The sequence below is a fragment of the Coturnix japonica genome, chromosome 5, assembly GCF_054131305.1.
Source record: "Coturnix japonica strain WE chromosome 5, WE-NBRP24, whole genome shotgun sequence".
NCBI lineage: Eukaryota > Metazoa > Chordata > Aves > Galliformes > Phasianidae > Coturnix > Coturnix japonica.
The window spans coordinates 46,844,295-46,862,317 of record NC_140667.1 but is presented as its reverse complement, the minus strand read 5'-3'; the positions used below and the strand labels follow the sequence as shown (position 1 = coordinate 46,862,317).

General features: G+C 39.4%; 1 protein-coding gene across 1 annotated transcript in view; it reads right to left on the bottom strand.

Annotated features, from left to right (window-relative positions):
* Positions 1-1,969: 1,969 nt before the first annotated feature.
* Positions 1,970-18,023, bottom strand: part of DLK1 (delta like non-canonical Notch ligand 1) — a 47,401-nt gene continuing 31,347 nt past the window's right edge. The window contains exons 3-8 of the mRNA XM_015865617.3: positions 17,037-17,173; positions 10,825-11,284; positions 9,967-10,030; positions 9,421-9,551; positions 4,852-4,993; positions 1,970-3,170 (exon numbers count right to left, since the gene is read on the bottom strand). Of these exons, the coding sequence (XP_015721103.3) occupies positions 2,429-3,170; positions 4,852-4,993; positions 9,421-9,551; positions 9,967-10,030; positions 10,825-11,284; positions 17,037-17,084 (1,587 nt within the window). The 5' untranslated portion in view covers positions 17,085-17,173 and the 3' untranslated portion in view covers positions 1,970-2,428. The remainder of the gene's footprint in view (positions 3,171-4,851; positions 4,994-9,420; positions 9,552-9,966; positions 10,031-10,824; positions 11,285-17,036; positions 17,174-18,023) is intronic.

Here is an 18,023-nt window from a genome sequence, read left to right as displayed (position 1 = left end):
ATAGAGGATACATGTTTTAACTGGTTTGGTTAACAGAACCATCTCAACACTTATTTCTGTGTTGCAATGCTATAATGGGACAATAATAAGCAAGTGGCAAAGCCTTTTAATACAGCAAATAAGAACAATTACAACTACAAAACCAAAGGAAAAGAGCTGCTTACCTTGGAAGATCTCAGGTAGGCAGGAATCTTCAGCAAGAAATATACTCACATCCACTGCCAGCCCTTAAATGAGGTCTGGGAAGAGGTGGAGCCAGGATTCCAGTCACACAGGTGTGCTGCATGCACTTGAGCTCCCCTGGATTGGCCCTGCCTTCCTTACAGACGTTATCACTAATCTTTGCACTCTACAATGCAATACTATGATATGCACAAATATTAACAATACTGCTCTATAAACATAGCACTTAAGAGGAATGTCAACAACAACAAAAAACCCTAGGATAATGACTTGTATCTACATAAAGTCTTTTTAAAAACATGTATCTCTATTTATTCATATGTATATGTTTATATTAATAATCATATAATTATATATATGCATATTAGTTGCTTGAACAACTCCTAATGGATTTGGGAGTAGCCTCATAATCAGACAGCTTAGAAGAAGATGCTAAGTATTTCTACCTAGAGTGGTTGAAGGAGTAAATTGTTAACAATTTTTGTTTGTGTGTCTGTTTTTTAAAATTGCAAGAGCCAGACTACCAGAGAGGAGGCAAAGCTATGACATGAGGTGACCCTGGTGTACAGTGTGCCCTCACCAACAGTGCAGTCCCTGTGGGTGGGCCCATTGGCAGTCCCAGACATGGCAAAAGAAGTCAGGACTGGAGTACAGGTCTAATGGTCCATCCAGAAATCAAATCTGGAAATAAACCTGGATAAAATCTACAACACAGGTGCACGGTGTTGATCCAACAGATTATCTGACGTCCAAAAAGAACATGCAGGTAGAAAACTGCATCTCTACATCATAGCTCAAATCAGGACTGATAATGCTAGGCTGAGTTGAAATAGGACTCAGATGAGTGGGGGCCCAGGTGACACAAAACAGGGATGTTTAGACCTATTAGCTCCCTCAAGCCCCTGATTTTTATCAGCCTTTATTTGTATCCAGGTGATGCTTTTGAGTCTTTAAAATCATGTCCGCTCTTTGAAATATGGCAGAGAAAATAAAGACCTGAAAAATTAATAGTGCCCTTTTTCATAGTATCATAAATGGCTGGGTTGAGAAGAGATCTTAAAGACCACTCAGTTTCCACCCCCAGCCATGGGCTGGTTGCTCTCTCCAGATGGGGTGTCCTAGGGCCTTGTCTAACCCTGCCATGGGCACCTCCAGGCATGGGGCACCCACAGGTCTCTGGACAGCCTGTGCAAGGGTCTTGCTGCCCTATGAATTAAGAATTTTTACCCAATCTTTAACTAAAATGTCCCCTTTTATTTTAAAACCATTGTTCCTCATCATATCACTATCAGACCATGTAAAAAAGTGGCCTCTGTCTTGTCTTCAGGTGATTTCAGCTTTCTCATATGACATGCACTACCCTTTTTGTTTCTCCTTGTAATATGAGCATGAATAATAATTTGCAGACTTCCTTGAGAAGTAATTGTGGAAAAATCAGAATCAGATCCTTTGCATCTTGACCAGGTCTCTATACAGAAGGTTTGACCAGATATGTTAAATGCCTTTTAGTATGCTGGTAGATACACAATTTACTGAGGTAGCATCTGAACTGACAGAGGCCTGTAATCTGAAATTATAAACACACAGATTTCAAAGAAAGAATAACAAATTTTGGAAGTGTGCATAATCAGCAAAACTGGCTGGACAGGTGAGACATCATTGTGAGTTTACTCCTGCTGATGCCTATTGCTAACATATTTATCACAGATGGAAGAAGAATTAGGCAGGGACGTTTATGATGAATTGGTTGAAATATAACATTTACCAATCAAAAATTAAACGAGTATAGCCCTTATCTGTTGTTTATTAAAAAAAACAACAAAAACAAATCAAAACAATAAAAACCACATCACATTTACAGGTACCGTATTTGTCAAATAAGCTATGTACAAGTCAAGAAGGCTGCAGAACAGTTCCAGTGGTAAATTACCTTTTATTTTACAAAAAATAGCTGCCTTGAAGGTAAATCATTAACGTTCCCTGCTCTTTTGTTATTTTTTTTTTCTTTTTTTCCCATTTTTTTTCTATTTTTTTCTTTTTTTTCTCCTCTTTAAAATTTTTAGATGTATTTTGGGGAATGAAAAATCCTTAGCAATACAGATACGTTACATTTGTCTTCATTACCATCCAGCGCAAGCCACAGCAAATGGACCCACAGATCCTGAGGCCAACCACAGGTAACAAGTTCAATTTATTTTACACATAGTTATGAAATGTTTCAATTTGGTAGCAGGCTTTCAAGGGCCTAGATGGCAGTGTAGTTCTTGGTGTAATTCGTCAATTTGATTTTCTCTGGGAAGATAATATTAACAGAAAGGTTTTCCCCATTGCTAGACTTCAGAAGAAAGTTCTTTTTCTTGCGCAGGAGGTGACTGTATTTGGCATTAGCCAACCACATTTCACATTTTGAAAAGAATACAATCCCAGTTGTACCCAAAACTACAAGACATGTAAGTGATCCCAGTACCACAAAACATATAACTTGGCTTTTACTGAGCAAGGGATCTGCGTTTTGGATTGTTTCTTTCACTGTTATTTTCAGGATTTCATGTTCTTGATGCACTGATCTGTGATGAGCTTTTGGGGGTAGCTTGTAATTCTGCATGTTCTTTGTGCCACTATTCACTGCAGAAAGACTTGTGTTTTTGCTGGCATGTCTGCAGGTTGCACCGACAAATTCTGGCTTACAGATGCATTTGAATCCTCCCCGTGGATGTTCTTTGCATGTTCCTCCATTCTCACATGGGTCACTTGCACAGAATGTGACATGGCTGCTGCAGAGCTTTCCTGTATAGCCATGGGGACATAAACAGCTGAAACCTGCACCAATATCTGTACACGTTCCTCCATTTTCACATGGGTTGGATTCACAGTCATCCCTATCTATTTCACAGAAGTTGCCAGCAAAACCAGAAGGGCACAGACAGGAAGCATGGGGTGCAAAACCACTGTCATCAATGCATGTTCCTCCATTCTGGCAGGGAGAGCTGGAAGAGAGAACAAACACATACATATAGAGAACTCAATCAAAATCTAAGGAAAGAAGCTATTAGGAAACACTTGAAACACTTCATGTAATAGGAGAAGCTGAATTTCTTCAGAAGAGCCAAATCCTAATGTAAATCCACTGAAGTCAATGAAGATGAATCAAGAATGAGTCATTAAACAGCTTTGTCAATACAGGCTGTAGTATCTTCTGCTGACCCCTCAGGCAGAATTAATACAGCACTATATAAATCCAACCTGAAGAGTTGTGAACGGATTTTAATTTATTCCTAACATTTATCCAAATTAAGCTACCCAGTGTTTTCATAAGCTTAGAGCTATTTAGCTGAGTAACTATCTAGACAAGACTGAACAAACAGACAAGCAGAAAGGCTTTCTTTTCCACCTGATTGTTTATAACATAATCTGTGCATTGTATGTGCAAAGCAAAACACTCTCATGCAGCACAGTGATTGTTTTTATTCTGCCTCAATTGTTCTCCATGACAAACAAAACAACTAGAGGTGAATAGATACACTTCCCTGCAAGCAGCTGTTGAGACAAAATTTTTGTCATAGCAAATGAAGTTGTCATGAGAACAGGGGCAGAGGAAACCAAGTGTTTCTTCAAACTCTTTCAGAACTTAATTATTAATAGCCTGGTACTATTTTATGTTTTAAATGGCGTAAATTCATTGAAAGAATCTGTGCCTTACCAAACATAAGGCCAAAAAGACAGAGACACCTACTTACAAAAGAACACGAATGCTATCAATTCAGTGGAGCTGCTGAAAGCAGATGTGGTCCTTTAATCCATCTTGTTGGCAGAAAAGGGACCCAGGGTTTGCAAATAAATCTCAAAATCATTTTAATAGCAATGATTGTATATGGACAAAGTTTTTAAAACTTACCTTCTAAAAATGGATTTAAGGCATGAAAAACATAACATAATTCTTGATGAAGACTACAAAATCTCTCAAGGTACACTGTACAGTACCAGGCCATAATTGAAAAGTCCAAGCAGTACTTCAGCGTTACCTTGCCAGTAGAAAGTCCTGCAGGTACCAAACAGCTGCAGCTTCAAGAACACTGAGATTTCACATATGTAGTAGTTGGCAGAAATAGCAGCAGTTGGATTTCCATAGTGGGGACACAGTCCATTAAGAGCTTGAGTGAGGTGACTTCCAAAGGGAGAATAAGCTCCTTTTTACAAATGGCCCTAACCACTGTTGGGATAAGGCTGAGCAGTTGTTGCTCTGGGAGGAGGCATCACACTGAGTACCCTCAGCACCCATTGCCTTACTGAAGACTAAAATACTTTGTGGCCACTAAGTGACTACTGCACTAGGAAGGTCATTTGTTGTGTTTTTGTTTTTTTTAATACTTTTACAGTGTTTAGGAAATGCACGTAACAATTTGAAAATTTGTTCTTTATTTATTACTGAGCTTCATTTGCCTAACTTTTAATATTTCTAAATTAATATTGCATTAATAGTCTCCTTGAATAGATTCACAGTGCTAGTAGGAGTATATACTTTTGAGATAGAGATATATATTGAGATAGAGATAAAGAGATAAATAGAAATATATAGAGATTATATACTTTAGAGATAAGAGGTATTGCATCTGAAGAATGGTCAGAAGGAGTACACATTTTAAATTCACGTCAGAAACCAGTATTTACCCATTAATAATACAAGGTCCTTTCCTGAGATGGCAGTTTTTTCCTGTAAATCCCTGGGCACACAGACAAATATATCCTCCATCACCAGTCTCTATGCATGTTGAGTTATTGGTGCAGGGCTTTGCAGAACACGGCTGAATATCTGTTTAAAAAAACATCAATAAAAACATTTTTTGAAATTTTATTAAAACACTGTTCAATGAAATGAATTCTAATAGTCAGCAGAAGAACAAGGCAGGGCTCAATTGAACTCAGGAGAAAGAATCAGCAAATAGTAAACAATGCTTTAAATAAAACACAGCTATAATGGCCGTTCATCCTACATTTTACAAGTTCTGATTTATTCCTCCCACTTAACATGGAGTACAGATTGTTCAATTACTGCAAGAACTTTGAGCTCTTTTCTTTTCCTACCTGTCAGTCTTGAAATGATTTTGAACTGTTCCAGTACATAAATAATTAATACAATCAATGAAATATTTGGTAGGGAAGAAAGAACTTCTAAGTAGCTTAATCAACCTTTTCCAGCCTTGGCATCTCCGTGAGCAGAATTCTGATAAAGAAAATAAGGATCAGGAATTTCTCTTGCTCTCTAACCAAAAGTCTGTCATTATGTGTTTATGAACAAACATTTCATAATAATAGAGACTGGCAGATTACAAAGACTTAACATTTCATCATCTGTCTGGATTACATCAAACCCTTTACAGAGCTGCACCAGAAGAGAGAGCTGTCTGACATGTTTTGGCCAAAAAAAGTCACACATCTCTTTTGCTTTAGAGTTTCCTTGCTAAAGGATTTCCCAATTGAACTACTACCAATTTTTTACAAATAACTAAAATTAAATATACAAAAAAAGTACATATTTTAGCCATCTAATGGAGCAGCTGCAGTGAAGAGCTGGCTGCAAGGTACCTGACACCTCACATATTCATGTCCATATGTAGACTACGGATCATGGAATGATAAAGGTTGGAAAAGACCCCTAAGATCAGCTAGTCTAACCATTAGCCCATTCCCTCCATCCTCTTTAAAACACGTCCATCTTTGCCACATCTCCACAGTTCTGGAGCACTTCCAGGGACAGTGACTCTACCACCTCCCTGGGCAGCCTGTGCCAATGCATCACCTCTCTTCCAGAGAATACATTCCTAATACAGAAGATAAAAAGCATTTAAGGGCATTTATATTCCACTTCCCACAACATAACATGAATGTTAGTTGATACCATGAGGTACTGCTAAATTTTAACCACAGCAAAGCACTTCCATAGCCTTAGCTTTTAGATATAATCTTCCTTGGATAAAAGGCTCAATTTTCTGATGTGTTTGCCTGTTCTTATTATAAGAAAAGTACTCTGCATGCACTTCAAGATCCAATTTTCACAAGGACCAAAATAAACTTGAATGCTTTTTGGAATAGTGTTGTTTGCCACCTATTTTGTCAGGCTTTAAAGGCAGCTTAAAAAATAAAAACTGTGACGCATGAGTGAGGGAACTCTGAAAGGTATACGTGGATAGGTATATGTATTAATAGGTATATATGCATGTATGGATATGTACATTTCTGCTAGTAATTTATGTAAGGAATTTGGTTTTAAAACACAACTTTAAAGCTTATAGTATCGTATAATGTTGAAATGTAAACACATAGTAAATCAAATACTCCACATCCTCTGTTCTCTTCAGCTTCCCTCTCAGAAGACTACAATCCAAATAGTTTAATTGCTTCAAGTGGCAGCTGAGCCTCAGATGAAAATAGAAAAAAAGACTGTACATTTACACATGTAATATGAATAGCTGCAATCACATTACCAATAAATTAATTAACACTTGCATAAAACCAAGCTGTCAATCCGCAGTGCATGAAGTGAGTGTTTTTCTCAGGAAAGCATCGCAGTGGCTGAATATCAGGATGGAAAAGGTTCTGCACCAGGGGGCAGTGGGCATAGAACAGGCTCTGTTGGGACAGTGGCCACAGCCTGTTTGGATAACACTCTCAGACTTAGGCTTTGCTTTTTGGGTGACCCTGTGTGCAGCCAGAAGTTGTATTGGATTATCATTGTGGGTCCCTTCCAGTTCAGTACATTTTGTGATTCTGTGGTTCAAAGCACAGCAGAATTTGTCTCTTGCATGGCTATCACAGGCATTAGCAAAAAGGTAGATTAGCAGTATTAAAAGACAGACCAGCTTACAGATTTTTTTTCCTTAAGTGACATGACCACACATGCAACTGTAATAATAGCCATAAATGGCACCACTAATCCTGGCCTACATGTTTACAATGAACCCAATCTATAATCCGCATGCCTGTAAATAATAAGGTACGTCATTCTTCCTCTGAACTGAGAACCAGATCACCAGCCTATGGTGAATGTAAAACCACATGATGACCTAAAACTGCTCCATACTAAGGAGATTATACACTAAATTTCCTAGAAAACAGGAAAAGAGAACACCATCATTCAAAAAATACCTTATTTTCTCTTGAGTTTAACAAGTAAATAAGCTGCTAAGACTATATTTATAATTTACAGATATTTCAAGTGTTAACAGTGGCCAAATGAATTTGTGGGTTTTGCCACCTCTCTGTTGACAATTGCTCACAGCTGGCAACACTGAAACAGTGGTTTTGCCAAAAATTCCCTGGCAAATATGACACTTCCTATAGCAGCGAGAAGGAAGAATGCCAAGGAAACAACAAAGCTGTATTTACTCACAATCCTCTGTCAGTCTCCCCATAAACAATACAAATGTAGCTTTTTAACAAGGCTTATCTCACTGCACACCTGAAGCTAAAATTTGTAGCGACTGGTGAAAAAATATCAATTAAAATCATTCACATGTGAAAATGTAACAGTTGTGGCCTCTGGACATCATATCATATTTTCAGTATTAAAAAAGAGTCAAGGAATGTGGCTTTTTATGGTAAGAAAATGGTGTGTTTATATTATCACAACTAACAAAACAGTTATGTGTACTTGTTAATGATCCCCATATGAATGGGAGCATTTATTTTGTCCTTTTTCCTAACCTTGTCAAGCATCATTTTGTGGTACTTTGTAAGGAGTTATAACAGTATGTAATGACTTTATACAGTCAGGAGACCAACAACAACATTTTGGCAGAGGGTGTTAGAGATTGATTAACCTCATTTGAGGATACAGTGCATTCATGGATCACTAGAACAATTTTTTTTTAACAGCCTTCAAGTGCCAGGAAAAAGACTATGGGTCTTTTGTGGCAAAAGAATGCACTTAGGGTAGGTTCACTGTGATGGACCTACTCAGTGAGTCCACTGAGATGAAAGACATTCAATGTAATATAACTCCATCATAAATACCAGCTGAAAAAGGTTGCAAAACTCAGATGATATTTAACTGCCAAGAAAATAAGCTAGTCCCTTGAAATGGTTCTTTGAAGAATGTCCAACTTGAAAACATAACCTTAACTTGCTGAAATCTTTAGTTGTGTATCTCCATGCCACTGCACGTTTGTGATCAACCAGAAATCTTCTTCTAGGCATGCTGAAAATTTCATCCAGTTCAAACTGCATCATCATTAACTACTGTTTTGGGCATTCACTGACAGCCATGCTCTATACATTGTAAGCTGTGTAACAATGAAAGCCCAAAATAGAAGCAGGAAGAACAAGGCCTTGCACACTTGTCTTTTTCCAGCTGCATCTCTGCAGGCTGAACTGGTGCACAGTTCTGGATGCTCACACGGTTTCTGCACCCTCACATCTCTTGGCTGAACACTCATTTGCCTACGTCAGCCAACATAAACTAGCTCAGCAAAGGCCAGCTCCTCAAATTGCTGATGCTATCTGGCACATTCTGACAGGAAAGGGGTGAGTGAGCGTGCTCTGCTTATCCCTCAGATCTGGGAGGAAGGCAGCATTTTGCTTGGGCAGACCTTTCCCTGAGTTATACTAATGCTATTCCATTGAACCATCATAGGATTAAAGAACAAAGAATTATCATGTTTGCCTTTTCAATAAGTATTTAGTGTTAAGCCCTTATTTTCCCAACAAAAAATTACATATATATATATATATATATATATATATATATATATATATAGTGTGTGTGTGTGTCATATACATACTTCAAATTAACAAATATATACAAAAAGATGTGTTTTCATCACAAAGATTAACATGACAATGATGACCAGTTGTTTGTTAGCATTATTCACAATTATCAATATTTAAAATATAATGAGGAGCGTATGCCTCACTCACACATATGCCCAAATACTGAAAATGTTGAATGTTTTGGAAGAGGTCTCAAAGCTCACCCAGTGCCAACCCACTACTGTGGGCTGGCTGCCCCATACCAGCTCAGGCTGCCCATCCAGCCCAGCCTTGTGCACCTGCAAGGATGGGGCACCCACAGCTCTCTGGGCAGCAGTACCAGAGACTTACATGCTGCTGCCAATAACCTCCTTATTATCTTGGTTTAGCATTCCCTTAAAATTAGTTATCCATAAGATCTTTTGTACGTCTCCATCACCAGATGGGGCTGTTTCACCTCATTTTCTCAAGGAACAGAAAGGATGTGCAAACCTATGTCACAGAGGCTGCCAACCCAGCCTTCTTCACAGATGCACTGCCAGGGTTTGACACAGCTGCCGTGCAGACACCCAGGGAAAGGGACACACTGATTGCAGAAAGCACCCTGCCAACCAGGCAGACACCTGAAAGAGATAGGAGACAATACACAAGCATGGTTTATTTTTAATAAACATAATTACATGGATGTTACCCTTTTCAGGGTGCAATAAATAAACTTTTGGATTCAAAATTGGACCATGCAGCACATCTGATCAAAAAGATGGCATCAATGCTTCCAGGATACTAGAAGCATTTATATGGTCAGTAACAAATAAATGGTAATCAACTTAAAGCCTTCTCATACTAGGATAATTAGGCTAAGGACTCATCTAGATGCTTCTGCACTATTAATCCAGTTACGGTATGGTAATGGAGTGCTGCCTCATTACAGTTCCATATTTGCAGAGGATACACTGTTTCAGCTTCTGTTTTAAAGAACAATGGATTATTGAGGAGGTCTGTTTCTAAGCTAAGGCTCTGTCTGACAGATCTTTTTACCTGCATTCACTGGGAAATTCACAAAACCCGTTCACTGGGTGACAGCCAGCTTTACAGCTCACACCTAAAAGAAGAGATTTTTAATACAAAAATAGAAAAATCAGCACTCAGGGTAAAAATAAAATATAGATTATTAATAATAATAACAATAAAGTGTCCTGTATACATTACTTCTGTTTTAAAAGAAATCAGACTGCAGAGTGAAAAAAAAAGCAACTCAAGACTGCACTGTAGTATTCTAATTTCTGTCTGTCAAATATGTGTTTCTGCAACATAAAGGTTTTAAATGAACTTGGGGCATGTTACAGGGTGTTTCTATAAGGTAGGAGAAATGACATCAAGAACTGACTGCAAAAGAACACAGAATAAAACACAATAGCAAAGTGTGTGTACTCTCATACTACTTTAAAAGGGAAATTTCAGAACACACATATGCCACTACACAACACGCGATGACAGCTGCATTATTTCAGAACTATTTGAAACACAGAAATATCATTAATTAGGAAATATATACATGTATATATATTTAAAACAACTTACGAGGTCATTTCCACCTTATGTCTGGATTATAACAACAACAACAAAAGATTAAATTGCAGAAGAGTAACTGAAGTTTATTATAACGATGTCTCAGCCACTTTTCTCTCTCCCCCCTCCTCCCTCAGCTATCTGCATCTAGAAGCATTAAGCCACATCACGAAGCAGCACCGCTAACCGCTGCCCTGGCAGCCGAATGGCACGAGGAGCGCATCGCCGCACCTCCGGCCGGAGCGAGGGCTGGGGGAGGCTGCGCTCTCAAGCCCGATTTCGGCCAACTCCTCCAACTTTCCCAGCTCGCTTCCGCGGAGGGGTTACCTGGGGCGGCGGGGAGGACGAGGGGCAGCAGACAGCAGCAGCAACAGCAGCAGCCGAGGAGCCCGGCGGCTCGCAGCCTCATGTTGGGGCCGCTGGGCGCGGAGCTGGCGCGGATCCTCCCCGGTGGCGAAGAGGAGGAGGAGGAGGAGGAGGCACCCCCAAGCTCAGCCCGCAGAGCCGGCGAGTTGCGGTGCTGCGGGGCGGTAGGAGAAAGCGAGAGGGGAGCACTGCCCGGCTCCTGCCGCGATCGCGAGCGGGAGGAGGTTCGTGGCGGGGCGCGGCAGGAGGGAGGGTGAGTGGGGGGGCTTTGAGCACGCCTCTTACCTCGGGATCGCTGTCCGCTAACAGCCGGTGCTGGGATACGGGTTTCTGAGACTTCTCTCCCAATGCAACTTTTTTTTTTTTGTTTCCTCTCCAGGAGACCCCAGCAAAGCCAGTGCAGGCAAAGCTGGTTCTGTTTCTGAGGCGAACAGGATAAATAAGAAAAGAACAAAGTGCACCCTAAGCTGATGGTCTTTTTGTTTTTTAGTTCATCTGTTCATAATACACATAAGAAATTTTACACGCCCAACAAGCAGTTTAAATCCTGTACTTTGTTCTGTGACCTTTCTTCTCTCTTTTCTGTCATTCTGTTCTTCCTTTGATCTGTCTGTTATGGAAATGGATGGGCTCTTTCTTGTTCCTTGCCATCTTCTTTTAAAGAAGTTATTCCTCTTCCTAAGGGACCCTTTTTCTTCTGCTTCAGGTGTGGCGCTTACATCCACTGGACTTCATTTACCAGTTAGTCTACATTTAAGTGCAGCAACCAGAGATCACTATAATATGATAAGAAACTACAAACCCCTTTTCTCTGGGATTATAATGAGCTAATTCAAGATTACCAGTCTGAAAATGTGAGAGAAACCGAGATAGACCATTTATTGGTGCTTGAAGATAAGCATAGATTAAATTCAGGTTGAAAAAGTTTGCTTCTGTTAATGCTGATTTATAGTTTAACCTAGAATGGGGGAAATGAAGGACCGAAAAAGGAAGAGGATGAGAATGAGGGGTGGTTTAAAAGACAGCACTCAGGTGAAAGGGGTTAGAGGCAGATACCACTGCTTCTGATCTCTCCAGAATCATAGAATTACCCAGGCTGGAAAAGACCTTGAAGATCATCAAGTCCAACCACAGCATAACCATAGCATCCTAACTCTAAAAACCCTCTGCTAAATCATATCCCTGAGCACCACATCCAAATGGCTCTTAAACACATCCAGGGATGGCGATTCAACCACCTCCAAAAACCATGCCCACCTGACTCAGATTACCTCCATGCCTTTTCTGTTTCTTGCCTCTTTCCTTTTACACCAATGAATTACTTGCTGTTTTGAAAAGAGTGGCATTGAGGGACATGTTAGTAGGCATAGCGGTGATGGGCTGATGGTTGGACTAAGTGACCTTAGTGGCCTTTTCCAGCCTTAATGATTCTATGATTCTGTAAAAGGGTTTATTTGCCAGTACAGCTTTTGCCACTGTTCACCCTTGCTGGGGTACTGAGGATGGCAAAAGTTCATCTAGCTAAATGCCTATTCAGGTCTGTGACATTCCTCTACTATTTTGACCATCTAATCAAAGCAGACTTTAGTCTTCTTGCTTCCTCCCTAAACAGCTGGCAAAATGGTCTCCTTATATTCAGTAGTTTCTAGCATGTAAGAGTATAGAATTTCTAGAATTCATAGGTTTTATCTGTACACTCATCACTGTCAAATTATCTGATCTCATCTGCATTGTAAATATGCACTCTGACACACACTGACACGTTTCTTCTATTTTCTGAGTTAACTGCTTATGTTGTCCCAAACTGATTTCTTATGAAAGATCATTAGAAAAATCTTGTTTTCTCATTTCTGTATATGTTATAATCACCATAACAAACTTCATTTTTTCTAGATTGTCTTTCTTATTTTCCATTTTGTACATGGATGCACTGTTAGATAAAAGTAATCTACTTTTTAGATCAACTCTACTTCACACTCTTCTATATGTCATAGGTGCCTCTTGCATGGCTGAAATCAGATTCTGAGGTATTATTGTTATTTTTATTATTTTTTTTCCAAGACAGCATATTACAATCTCATCTTTTTAGACAGGAATAATGAGTGTGTTTAGGGACTGAGCTGCTGCTTAAACCAGGCTGAGACTGAGAGTTGAAGCATAGAATCGGAGTGTTTCAACCTTCAGCAGAATGCACACAGCTCTGAAAAGACTGGAGATCCTTGAAGCAGCCAGGACTTCTTCAAGTTCTGGCCTGGTTGGGACTACTCATAATTCCCAAGTGCTTGTTTACCTACAAATATAACACCTTTTGTCCAGAGACAAGTTCAATACTGCAGGAATCCAGAGATGGAGTATCTGTTAGTGATGAGAAACAGGGCAAACTGTTGGTATAATAGCTTCTAAAGGTCCCCAGTAGCTAAAACTGCAAGGATAACAACAGTCACACAGAAACCATATCTGGAAGGGAGAGATAACAGTAATTTGGGGTATCCTTTTAAATTCTATAGAGAAAAAAAACCCACAAAAACAACAAAAACAACAACAACAACAACAAATCCCAATAAATTCCAGGGCAATGCCTTCTCTTTGGCAAAGCAGAAATACTTGCTGGACAGAATAACAGTAACAGAAATGCTAACTGCATCAGTGTATGGAGATGCAGGTTAGGTGTTAGGAAGGAATTCTTGACTCAGAGGGCAGTGACACCCTGGCACTGCTGCCCAGAGAGCTGTGGCTGTCCATCCCTGGAGGTGCTCAAGGCGGGGTTGGATGCAGCCCTGGGCAGACTTATCAGACATCATTAATGCAGCAGAAGCATTAAGGAAAAATTTTATGCTCTCTATGTTAATATGTTCCATTTTTTTGTATGTTTGGACAAGATGGGCTGAGCCAACAAGGAGCTTATGGAGCTGAGCACAGAAATCCTTCTCTTTTCCACTTACTCCATACAGTGTCCCACAGTGCACCACTGCACTGCCCCCCATGTGCCAGCTTCATTTCTGCTACCTCTGACCTGATTCAGTATACTGAACAGCTACAAGACTGACAGGGAAAAGATGAACTCATTTTTACCAGCTTCATACTTCTACTACCACAAAAGTCAGCAGGTGAATGTCCATAGAACTCTGTGAGGTGACAGCGCAGGCACATAAACCAGAAAGCTTTTCTGCACAAAACAGATTTCACTACACACAGAAATAGCAGCAGTCAACAGTTAGCTGTGGACTGCCAAAATATTGTTGGTTTTTTTTACCATGGTGATTTTTTCTCATTGGAACAGTAGCCAGAATGTACTAAGCTAAAATATACAGCAGTAATTTACATGAATTAAATCTAAGCCCATTCCTTTGCCTTACGCTCAAGATGCTCACAACATTCTCTTCATTGACAGAGAACTGTCTCAGTGTCAGCCATCACCCAATTACTACATGGTGAACTGTGTCAGCTACTTTAGGAATCAAAGAATCATAGAATGGCTTGGATTGAAAAGGATCTCAGAGATCTAGTTTCAACCCACATGCTATGTGCAGGGTCACCAACCACCAGACCAGGCTGTCCAGAGCCACATCCAGCCTGGCCTTGAATGCCTCCAGAGATGGGGCATCCACAACCTCCCTGGACAATCTGTTCCATTGTGTCACCACCCTCTGAGTGAAAAACTTCCTCCTAATCTCTAACCTAAACCTCCCCTGTCTCAGTTTAAAGCCATTCACAGAATCACAGAATCACAGAATTACCCGGGTTGGAAGGGACCTCAAGGATCATGTAGTTCCAACCCCCCTGCCTAGCAGGGCCACCAAACATACACCTTTACTAGATCAGGTTGCCCAGGGCCCCGTCCAACCTGGTCTTGAACACCTCCAAGGACAGGGCATCCACAACCTCACTGGGCAGCCTGTTCCAGGACCTAACCACTCTTCTAGTAAAGAACTTTCCCCTAACATCCAACCTAACTCTTCCCTCCTTCAACTTAAAACCATTTCCCCTAGCCCTGCCATTCCCCCTTGTCCTATTTCAATCAACCCATATAAACAGTTGTTCTCTTTCCTGTTTATACATGTTACATGAGACCTTGGTCACTCTCTGAAGAGACATATTCTTTAACACTGATGTTGATCAGACACTATGAAGGTTTGGCAAATAAAGTAGAGGCAAAGTAATTAAATGTCTTTAGAGAAAGGTTAACTACACTTTTGGGAAGACTGATGAAGCCATCCACTTCTTGCAGCAGGTGTTTGCAAGGGATTAGCCAAGATGTCTCTTTCAAAACCATCATTTTTGGCCCTTTAATGTCTTTCAGTCTAGAAAATGCTCCTTTCAAACTGCTGTTAAGAAAGCCCAAATCCTTCTCACTTTAAAAGACACTTAACAGTCTGACAGATGTCAAGAGTAGCCAAGAAGTTGTAACACAGCATATCCAATATACCCAACATTCTTGACCTGTTTTGACATGAAGACAACAATCAATCAGTTGATATTTTACAGCATCTTATTATGTTTTCATTTCCTGTAGTATGAAAACTTTGGTGCAGAGAACATGCACACAGATTCCTAAAGACAGTCAGTAAACAGAATTTTTTTCAATCATGTTAGTGATATCACACTTTAAAACATATTTTTATTCCTTTCCTGAGGCTAAAAAAGTAATTTTACTTCCTGTTCGAAACTCAACTAGGTAAAGACAAATACTTTGACATGCAAGAAGTTTTCTATTCACTTTTGAGTATACTGAGATCTTGTTGTCGCCTTAGAGTTTGTTGGTCACTTCAGGTCATGTTAAAAACTAGAACTGAGTCCAGAGTTATTTTGCATTCTGGATTTCCAGTCCTACTGGCTATTGGCAAGGGCAGTGTGTGTTCTTTGCGCAGAACAACATATTAAAATATAAAAATATTAGTTTTTGAAACTAGTATGAACTATGCAACTTCTGCAAAAGGGTCCATGTGCTCACAATCTTGAAATAGTTATTTTTTGTATTTGTGTTTTTTCAGTGCTAAATCAGTGAATTTCAGTGAATAGTGCTAGCTGCTAGTTGTTCACAATTGCAGATCTTTTACAAACAAATTATATATTTCATCTGTTGTATGTTGAACACTTGCACAAATGTGCTATTTCTCTTCCAAGTGTAAGAATCCTTAGGCATTTTGTTCAAAAGTGTGGTTTTCCCTCTTTACCTTTTCCATCTTCAAACAGAAATTTGCCATTTCTTTTGTTTCTTACTCTTTTACATAACACAATAGCATGTTTTCTGATTTAGCAATGTTCACCATTACTATCATGTAGATTTTTATCTATTCTCCCTCTTTTCAATACCTTATCTATCTATCTGTTTATCTATCTATCCATCCATCCATCCATCCATGTATCTATCTATCTATTTATTTACTATTTATTGGTGGTAATACATAGTGGATGCAGCAGGGACTTGGGAAGTGGAAACAAAACAAAGAGCTCGCTTGCATTTTGCTTTCTATAGGTAAAATCCTCTAGTGACAAGGAGGAGAACAAATAGGTCTCCCTTTATCTGCAGTTCTGGAATGCAGTGGCAAGCATGCTGGAGGTGAATGATACAACAGTGCTCTCAATTATGTCTGCATGAATGTAGAAAAGTACCGTCCTTTTTTTTTATTTTTTTATTGCAGATATGACAACTACATTTGATTATTATGTAGTTTGCTTTTATCTAACTAATGTAGCTGTGTCTTTTTTTAAATTTATAAATATCTTGTGTCAAGATCTGCCTTTTCATTTTGCATTTCTAAAATACTAGTCTCCATGATGGGTTCCTAGTCATTTTGACAATGACAAGATGATTTAGTATTTGTGCTGCATTAAAATCTGGCAGCTGCTATCAGAACTGGAATCTGACTGGCACAGGACATTTCATATGAGAAGGTACACACTCAGAATGTGAACAAACACAAAAATCAAGGCAGAATAGCAGATTAGTATCCAGCAGCACCCAAATGACACAATTTTACTGAGCTAGAAAGGAGCACACTGTTTCCATTCTTTTGAAGAATGGGATTCTCATGTTGTTTCAACATTTGTTTAGCTGATTTTGAGGAAAGTATGCACAAAACCTGTGCCATTATTCTGTTATTCTTAATGATGAAAAACCAAGCTTTCAATAGCTGTGAAATGCAAGAAGTAAGATCTGTATGCAAACTTACATCACTTCCTTCAGTTAAGCTTTCCAATCCCATCAACAGTCTCCTCATTACAGACTGCTTCTGCAAGGCATATCTGCTTTTCAGTATTTTGTTTGCTCACGTGGCTCCTTTTCCTTATCTGCTGAATTTCTCCAAACCTTTACAAAACAATGTTAAGAATTTTTTTCTCTTTTCATGCTGTTCACATTAACATCCAATAGCTACGAAAATAGAAATGAGCATATTTTCAGAACCTTTCTGTACCAAAAAGCACTTACACATTCATTTTAGATTTGGAGGACAGAGAGACAGGAGAAATTAAAGTAAACACTTCCTGCTCATTTTTAGTTGCCAATGTAAGACAATTTTTCAGTACATTTAACACATTAGTTATTAAAAGCATAGCTCTCAAAACTGTGAAAGACAATGGTGAAAGCTCAACACCTTTTCAATTCAGCCTCAAGTGAGAGACCCATATAATCAGTAAAACATAATTAATCCCTGCACACGAATAGTTTGGCTCTAGTAACTTGCCCAGTATTGCAGACAACATCATGGAGAGAGGCAGAGGAGAAAACAATTCTGCAGAAGCCTTAATGCCTTACTGCAGAAGTCAGTCTTCTCCTCCTGCTTGCCTCTGTATGCACCTTCTGACCTCTGGCCCTGCAGATCATACACCTCTCTCAGCACAGCTCATTTTTACAACGTGGCCCTTGATTCCTGTGGCAATAACAGGACATGACATTTAAGAAAACCTTCCTTCATAATAAGAGAGCTCAGGAAAGGCTGCACAGAGTTTTGTAAGACTTAGGTTGTTTTAAAAGCAGAGTACAGTTAATATTCAGCTTTTCTCTTTTTTACTATTGATGTTTTTGTTTGAGAATCAGAAATCCAAATAGAATAGCCCCAAATGTGACATCATCCTGGTGTCTTTATGGCACACCTGTGGACTGCCAAAATCCAGAGCCACTGCACAGAACTCATCAGCTCAAAGTAATGAAGTAGCTG